Source organism: Zalophus californianus, chromosome 5, assembly GCF_009762305.2.
Source record: "Zalophus californianus isolate mZalCal1 chromosome 5, mZalCal1.pri.v2, whole genome shotgun sequence".
NCBI lineage: Eukaryota > Metazoa > Chordata > Mammalia > Carnivora > Otariidae > Zalophus > Zalophus californianus.
The window spans coordinates 2625598-2635264 of record NC_045599.1 but is presented as its reverse complement, the minus strand read 5'-3'; the positions used below and the strand labels follow the sequence as shown (position 1 = coordinate 2635264).

The 9667-nt window shown below is 34.6% G+C and overlaps 1 protein-coding gene across 1 annotated transcript; it reads right to left on the bottom strand.

The window, feature by feature from the left end:
* Nucleotides 1–204: 204 nt before the first annotated feature.
* On the bottom strand, nucleotides 205–1134 carry LOC113928640 (olfactory receptor 14A16-like). Its single transcript, XM_027604487.1, has one exon. The coding sequence runs from the start codon at nucleotides 1132–1134 to the stop codon at nucleotides 205–207; it is 930 nt and encodes a 309-aa protein (XP_027460288.1).
* Nucleotides 1135–9667: the final 8533 nt, after the last annotated feature.

Genomic DNA, 9667 nt, shown 5'->3' with positions numbered 1-9667 from the left:
ATCAAAACAGGGAAGAGAACCATTTAATTAAATATTTTCAACACAGTAGTCCATTACATAAGTAAAAATAAAATTTTGCCCTGGTACCATTAAGAAACAAATTATTGAATTTTATGGACTATCAAGGGGGAAATGAAGGTATCTCTTTTGAAATAACTATCATCAATAAAATAATTAATTTTAATGGTATTTTACATATTTAAATTAAAAAAGTCTTCTAAACAGTTTCCTAGCTATCAGTTTGCCCAAGGCCATTTGTATATCCCAGTTTCTCAGGCTGTAAATAAGTGGATTCATGGTGGGCGGTAACACAGTGTAAAGCACTGATATCAACACTTTCAGTGAAGATGAAGATTTAAAATTTTTAGCTAAATATGTGATAATCCCAGAAAAGAAGAACAATGTCACCACGGTGAGGTGGGGCAGGCAGGTTGAAAGACTTTTCACTCTGCCCTTTGCAGATGGGATTCTTAGAACAGTAGAAAAAATGTAAACATAAGATACCACCAATAAAATAAAACATATAAATCCAAAACAACAACTACCGATTATAAATGCATATTCTAGAGTTTCCTCCCCAGAACAAGCAAGTGTGAGCAGTGATGGCACATCACAAAAGAATTGGTGCACTATGTTACAACCACAGAAACGGACAGAAAATGTGCCTGCTACATGAATGGATCCATAGACACACCCACTGAACCATGATGCTCTCACCATCTGCACACAGGTACCTCTATTCATGATGGCCTCATAGTGCAGAGGACAGCAGATGGCTGCATAGCGATCATAGGACATCACCAGAAGGAGGGCAAACTCTGTGCCAGCAAAGAAAACAACAAGGAAAACCTGTGAGGCACACCCCACAAAGGAGATGGAATGGCTGTTGGTCAGAGAGTTCATGACGAATTTGGGGACAGTGACAGAGATGTAACAGATATCAATCAAAGACAAATTTTTCAGGAAGAAATACATGGGGGATTGTAGATGCTGGTCAATGGTGGTGAGGGTGATAATGAGGAGGTTCCCCATCAATGCTGCCAGGTAAACCAGGGAGAAGAATGCAGCATAAAGTCTCTGTAGCACCTGATCATCAGGGAATCCCATGAGCAAGAATGTTGTTATGTTAGTCATAGTGGCTAATTTCTCAGCCTCACTGGTTCTTATCTGCAGAAATAAAAATACTGATAACTAATCCGTTCAGATATTGTCATATTCATCTCTACTTAATGCTTAAGAACTTTTTATTCTGAATGAGGTGTAGCCCACCATAATAATACCACAGAAATACATCACATAGACCCCCACCATCCATATAACAGTATTTACAGAGGGGTCAATGAAATATGGTTGGCTTTGAGCACAATTTAAAGCATCAGAAAATGCAGAAAAATTCTGCCTGTTGTTTATTTCAGAACAACAACAATTTTTCATTTTCTTGACTTAGGAGTCTAGCAGAGAGGTACAAAACCTTTGGGACAAATCTGCCTAGAAAGCTGCTATCATACTTCACAGATGCAGGTGAAATAACAAAAATAAAGTTATCTTATATGATGACTGCTTCCAGAGATCATTGGTCAAACACTGCTCTTGACAAAAATAAATAAATAAGACAAAATACAAATATAAATGTTTATGTATGTCAAATTGGATTAGGCAGGCAGGAGGCAGAATAGAAGAGAAGCAAACTGGGATGCTAAATTTCCTTCTTAATATTAAATACAGATACTAATGATAAAAATAGAAAATGCCCAAAATGTACCATTCTGACTATCCCATGATAAATCAATTCATGTGATATTTTACTTATTCAATCACTATAACATAACACCACAACAGTGTCTTGCCTATGACCATAAAATTAGTCTTTCAATAACCACTTAAAAATGAGTCAAGGCCACTTATATAATATTTTGTCTCCTTGACTCTAACTTTCATTTAAACAAAACGTAAATGGCCTGGACACACAGAGACAACAAGTAAGATAAGCAAAACATTCCCTATTCCCCTTGGCTCTTGAAATAAAATGGATGAAAAATACCTTCACCAATTATTACAGGTGATACAGACAGCAATTTAAAATTCCTTCCTCCTGAGTACAAAAGAAGAAACTGCTTGAGCAAATTTCCCCCTCAAAATATGTGTTATTTTTTTCTTACCATACATTAAATTTGGCAGTTAGATATAAACTGACAAGAGTAGATCCGAATAAGTACTTTGGGATGGGGCACATATTTCTGTTCCATCCCTCTATTCTGTGTTTTTTTATGTGTAAAAGAAATAGATTGTCTTAAGTATCTTCCCTCAAAAGACACTTTCATTCAAGAATTGGTGCTTTTTCCATGACCAAACCTGTTTAATTATCCCTACAAGTCCTGTGTAATTGCTGAGTTGCAAGCTTTCTTTCAGTCTCCAGCATTAGTTCAACGTTAATAATCTTCTGACTTTCACATAAGGTCGTAGTTACATATATGGGATGCGAATTAATTAGAAGAAATGGACAAGTTTTTGATAATAGAGAGCATCCCCTGAGGAACCTGAGGCTAATTTTAAATCCCAGACCTAGGACAACTCAGAAAAATAATTTACTTGCTTCTCACAATTTTCCATTGTAAGCATATCACAGCACTTCCATGAATACTTTCAGGTTATGCCTTTCTATTTATTGATATGTTACAACATCAAGATTTTCATGGAAAAGAGCACATTTGAATTCAAGAATTGAAATTTAAATTTGGGAATACATATTAAGTCATAGATGCTGTTTTGTTTTATTTTATTTTAGTTTTGCTATTTTTTATTTTTAATACTGATATATACGCAAATGTTATACATGTAAAATACCAAGGAATCTAGAAACTTAAAGTGAATCTTTCCTCACTCCCACATGTCTTCCCAGGGACCATGGGAGGTGCAAGAGTGGGAATGTTTATTGCAATACAACTTCTGTGACTTTGCATGCATATTCATAAAAATGCATCATCTGATACTAACTATACATTATTCAGAGACTCACTTTTTACACACAACAATATTTCATATGTCTTCCTGTCTCTGTGCAACAGTGTATTATTAAATATTATGGATATTCAATATTTTATTTTCAAGTTTATATTCACCATCCTATGTAAGCTTGTGATTAACATCATTTTACACGCCTTGTCTGTGCATGCATGTACATGATTCTTTGACTAAGTCTCTTGAAATATAATTAGTATATCTAGGGTATGGCCATTTCAATTTTTTATAGATCCTACTAAATCATTTCTGAAAATGTTTGGAAATGTCTATTCTTACCACATATTCAAGAGTTTTGCATTAACCCATAGATCAGGCTATGTAATATTTTAATTACTTTCTTTCAATTTGTTAAGATATATAAACAACAATTCACCATTTTAACCATTTTTAATAATACAAGTAAGGAGTATAAAGTAAATTTACACCATTGTGCAATAATCACTACCATCCACCTCTAGAACTTTTTTGTGTTCCCCAATTAAAACTGCATACCCATTAAAAATAACTGCCATTGGGGTTTTGGTTTACATTTCCTGATTATTAGTGAAGGTGAGCAAATCTTCATGTGTCTGCTGGCCATCAGTATTTCATCTTGGGTATAATGTCTATTCACATATTCTGTCCATTTTTTAATTGGATGTTTTGCTGTTGAGTTATTTAAGTTCTCTCAGTATTTTGGATAATAACCTCTTATTGGTTATGATCCTGCCATTTGCAACAATATGGATGGACCTAGTGGGTATTATGCTAACTGAAATAAGTCAGAATGAGAAAAAACAAATACCTTATAATTTCACTCATATGTGGAATCTAAATAAGTAAACAAGAAAGCAAACAAACAACAACAACAAAGGCAGAATCAGACCTATAAATACAGAGAACACACTAATGGTTGCCAGAAAAGAGGGGAATAGTGGATGGGAAAAAATAGTGAAGGGAGTTACAGGCTTCCAGTTATGAAGTGAATACGTCATGGGAATAAAAGGCACAACATAAGAAACATAGTCAATGATATTGTAATAGCATTGTATTGTGACAGATAGAAGCTACACTTGTGAGAACAGCATAAAGTACAAACGTCAAATCACTATGTTGAACACTTGAAGTTACTGTAACATTTTTTATCAACTATAGTAAAACAAAACAAAACAAAAACTCCATTACCTCCTTTATCCAGCATATGACAATTGTTGTTGCACTGTCTCTAAGAATTTGATTATTCTAGGTACCTCATATAAACAAATCATAACACTTTATACTTTCATTCATTATGTGGTTGTTTTACTTAGCATAATGTGTCCAAGTTTTATCCATATTGCAGAATATGTCAAAGACCCAACTTTTTAATACTGAATGATACCTGATTGTATTTATATTCTATGCATTTATTTACTCATTACTCATGAATCAACATTTGGGTTGATTGGCTATTGTAAACAATCCTGCTATTAAAATGGGTGTACAAACATCTGTTCTCATCTCTGCTTTCAATACTTCTGGATATATACCCACAAATTAAATTACTGGATCACTTAATAATTCAATATTTAATTATTTGGGTAACTGAATACTATTTTCCTTGTGGAATTTTACATTTCAACCAGTTATGCACCAGTTAGGGATAAATTTCTTCACACCCTTTCAAACACTGTAATTTTCTCTTTTCTTCTTTCCTCTCTCACTTACTCTCTCTCTCACAATAACCATCCTAATGTGTATAAGATGGCATCTAGTTGTGGTTTTGTGTTGCATTTCCCTAATAATTGAACAACTTACTACGTGCTTATAGGTCATCTGTATATCTTCTTTGGGAAAATTTCTATACAAGTAATTTGTCCATTTTTTAATGATGTTGTTTTTCTTGTTTTTTAGTGGTAGGAGTAAATTATGTGTTCTGATATCAATCCTTATCAGAAATATGACTTGTGAATATTTTCTTCCATTCCGTGGGTTGCCTTTTCACTCTGTTGATGTTCCTCAATGCACAGATATTTCAATTGTAATGAAGTCCAAGTTGTCTAGTTTTTATTTTGTTGTCTACATTTTTGGAGGCATAACTAAGAAATTATTTTTAAATCAGTTGTGATGAAGCTATTCCCATGATTTCTTCTAAGTTTTATAGTTTAAGTCTTAATTTAGGTCTTTTGGTTCCATTTTAAATTATTTCTTGCATTTAGTGTTAAGGTTAGGGTCTAACAATATTATTGTGCATGTAGATAATCAATTTACAGATTTGGGTAGTCTGAGATGCTCTCCTTTACCATCTAGAATCTATGCTTTTTTGACTAGTCAAGAAATACCAAAATTACATGAATTGCATGCATTGTATACATTATATTTAGACTCATGTCTGTCTTTTTTTCTCCTTTTTTTTTTTTAAACTTAGCTGTAGCTGGATTTTCTTAACAGCCTAAAGTTCAATTTTTCTTTTTGAGTTTGAAATTCCAAAAGTACTGTTGTAAAATTTGGTCTAATTCATATTGTTTCTATCTTATTCACACATACAATCGTTCAGTCACTAAATAAAGAAGTAAGTCGAATGTAAGCAAAACATTCAAATGCAACTGCATTATAGTTTCCATAATTTTAATTTAATAAAAAATATTTTGAGGTCGTCTTTCAAATAGACGTTCTCAAGACTTTGAAATCTGTGAACAATGTTTTTACTTAAACAAATAAATGTCATATTCCAAACAATTCAGTTGGTGATAATGTTATTTTTGTAGTTTAATGCATCTTTTTATATGAAAAGTAAAGATTATTCTGCAATTTCAAACAGAATTCTGTTTGTGGTCATATATACATATTTCATCATCTATTCAATGCTGTATAAACTACAAGTAATTCCTATATTCTTTGAACATTCATAATGAAGAATTGTTCTGAAGATGGAGAGTAACTCCCTGTGTTCTTTTACCAGTTACTCAGAAGTTAAGATATAGTGGAGGAATCATTCCAATGTTGTGAAAGGCTTTTGGCCCTGAGTATGTGTATTATTTTCAATGATGTCTCCTCTCCAAACCAAGAGCTTCAGTGATTTTTATGAGCTGTTATTTAAAAACATTTTTGAAGGGCGCCTGGGTGGCTCAGTTGGTTAAGCGACTGCTTTCGGCTCAGGTCATGATCCTGGAGTCCCAGGATCGAGTCCCGCATAGGGATCCTGATCAGCAGGGTGTCTGCTTCTCCCTCTGACCCTCCTCCCTCTCATGTGCTCTCTCTCTCTCAAATAAATAAATAAAATATTTTAAAAAAATAAATAAAAACATCTCTGAAGAAGAAAGTCCAGGACTCAGAAAACCCCATATGGGGTAGTTTTATAAAGAGAAGCACAGTGTGGGATTAAGGCACTTAGTTTTTGAGTGGTCAGGATTTTCACAATATGTATATCTACAATATGTCAGATGAATGGTCTTGTCCTGCATTGATTTAAATGTTTAAAATAATTTATTTAATTTGATCTTAGGATTTTTTTGGGCTGAAAATATTATTTTAATATTATCTGAGTGGCAGAGAAAAGAGGAGGAAGAAGACATGAAGTAAAAGCACTAAGGGTCTCATCAAGTGTGCCTAATTATTTTAAATTTTATTTCTTTGTTTATTTATTTGTTTATTTATTTATGTACGTATTTTAAAATTCATTCATTTTATAAGTTCAGGACTGTATACACAGTTGCACAATTATTTCTCTGGTCACAACATATGGACATTTCCAGGTTACTAAACTATTAAAATATTCTTCAACATCTTTGCCCCTCCACCTCCTATTATGAAAGCCAGCTCATTCACCGTTTTGTGGAGAATTAGGTTTTCCCCTAACTTCTTTATTTTATTATTATGTTATGTTAATCACCATATATTACATCATTAGTTTTTGATGTGGTGATCCACAATCCATTGTTTTCCTGTAACACCCAGTGCTCCATGCAGTACGTGCCCTCCTTAATAACCATCACCGGGCTAACCCATCCCCCCACTGCCCCACCTCTCTAAAACCCTCAGTTTGTTTCTCAGAGTCCATAGTCTCTCATGGTTCAACTTCCCATCCGATTTCACCCCTTCATTTTTCCCTTCCTTCTCCTAATGTCCTCAATGCTCTTCCTTATGTTCCACAAATAAGTGAAACCATAAGATAATTGACTTTCTCTGCTTGACTTATTTCACTTAGCATAATCTCCTCCAGTCCCATCCATGTTGATATAAAAGTTGGATATTCATCCTTTCTGATGGCTGAGTAATATTCCATTATATGTATGGACCACATCTTCTTTATCCATTCATCTGTTGAAGGACATCTTGGCTTTTTGCACACTTTGGCCCTTGCAGACATTACTGCTATAAACATTGGGGTGCATATGGCCCTTCTTTTCACTACATCTGTGTCTTTGGGGTAAATACCCAGAAGTGTAATTGCTGGGTCAGAGGGTAGCTCTATTTTTAATTTTTTGAGGCACCTCCCCACTGTTTTCCAAAGTGGCTGTACCAACTTGCATTCCCACCAACAGTGTAAGAAGGTTCCCCTTTCTCCACAACCTCTCCAACATTTGTTATTTCATTTCCTGTCCATTTTTTCATTCTAACTGGTGTAAGGTAGTATCTCAATGTGGTTTTGATTTGAATTTCCCTGATGGTTAATGATGATGAACATTTTTCATGTGTCTGTTAGCCATTTGTATGCCTTCTTTGGAGAAGTGTCTGTTCATGTCTTCTGCCTATTTTTTGAATTGATTATTTGTTTTTTTGGGTGTTGAGTTTGAGAAGTCCTTTATAGATCTTGAACACCAGCCCTTTATCTGTAGTGTCATTTGCAAATATCTTCTCCCAATCTGTGGGTTTCCTCTTCATTTTGATGACTGTTTCTTTTGCTGTGCAGAAGCTTTTAATCTTGATGCTGTCCCAAATGTTCATTTTTGCTTTTGTTTCACTAGCTTTTGGAGTTGTATCTTGAAAGAAATTGCTATGGCCGATGTCAAAGAGGTTACTGCCTATGTTCTCCTCTAGGATTTTGATGGATTCCTGTCTCACATTGAGGTCTTTGATCCATTTTGAACTTATCTTTGTGTATGGTGTTAGAGAATGGTCGAGTTTCATTCTTCTGCATGTGGCTGTCCAATTTTCCCAGCACCATTTATTGAAGAGACTTTTCTCCATTGCATATTTTTTCCTACTTTGTTGAAGATTATTTGACCGTAGAGTTGAGGGTCCATATATGGGTTCTCTATTCTGTTCCATTGGTCTATATGTCTGTTTTAGTGCGAGGACCATACTGTCTTAGTGATCACAGGTTTGTAATATAGCTTGAAATTGGGCAACGTAATGCCCTCAGCTTTATTTTTCTTTTCCAGTATTTCCTTGGCAATCCAGGGTCTATTCTGATTCCATACAAATTTTAGGATTCTTTGTTCCAGCACTTTGAAAAATGTCATTGGAATTTTGATCAGGATGGCATTGAGGTATAGATTGCTCTGGGTAGCACAGACATTTTAACAATGTTTATTCTTCCAATCAATGAGCATGGAATGTTTTTCCATCTTTTTGTGTCTTCTTCAATTTCTTTCATGAGTCTTCTGTACTTCCTAGAGTATAGATAGTTTACCTCTTTGGTTAGGTTTATTCTGAGGTGTCTTATGGTTTTTGGTGCTATTGTAAATGGAATAATTTCTCTAATTTCCCTTTCTATAGTTGCATTGTTAGTGTATAAGAAAGCAATTGATTTCTGTGCATTGATTTTGTATCCTGCCACAGTACTGAATTGCTGTCTGAGTTCTAGTAATTTGAGAGTGGAGTCTTTTGTGTATTGCACATAAAGTATCATGTCATCTGTGAAAAGAGAATTTGACTTCTTCTTTGCCAACTTGAATACCTTTTATTTCTTTTTGTTTTCTCATTGCTGTTGTTAGGATTTCTAGTACTATGTTGAACAATAGTGGTAAGAGTGGGCATCCTTGACGTATCCCTGATCTTAAGGGAAAGGCTCTCAGCTTTTCCCCATGAGGATGATATCGCTGTGGGTTTTTCATAGATGGATTTTATGAACGTGAGAAATGTTCCCTCTATCTCTACATTCTGAAGAGTTTTAATCAGGAAAGGATGTTGTATTTGGTCAAATGCTTTTCCAGCATCAATTGAAAAGACCATATGTTTCTTGTCTCTCCTCTTATTAATGTAGTTCTATCACATTGATTGATTTGTGAATTTTGAACCACCCTTGCATCCCGTGGACAAATCCCACTTGGTTGTGGTCAATGATCCTTTTAATGTATTGTTGGATCCTATTAGCTAGGATTTTGTCGAGGATTTTGGAATCCATCTTCATCAGGGATATCGGTCTGAAATTCTCCTTTTTGATGGGGTCTTTGCCCCGTTTGGGGATTAAGGTAATGCTGGCCTCATAGAATGAGTCTGGAAACTTTCCTTCTGTTTCTATTTTTTGAAACAGCTTCAGTAGAATAGGTATTATTTCTTCTTTGAATGTTTGGTAGAATTCCCCAGGGAATCCATCATGCCCTGGGCTTTTATTTTTTGGGAGGTTTTTGATCACTGCTTCAATCTCATTAATGCTTATGGGCATTTTCAGGTTGTCAATTTCTTCCTGCTTTAGTCTTGGCAATTTATAGGTTCCCAGGAAGTCATCCATTTCATCCAGGTT

Excerpts from the sequence above, each read along its gene's own strand:
- LOC113928640 (XM_027604487.1), bottom strand. The coding sequence starts at position 1,134 with ATGACTAACATAACAACATTCTTGCTCATGGGATTCCCTGATGATCAG.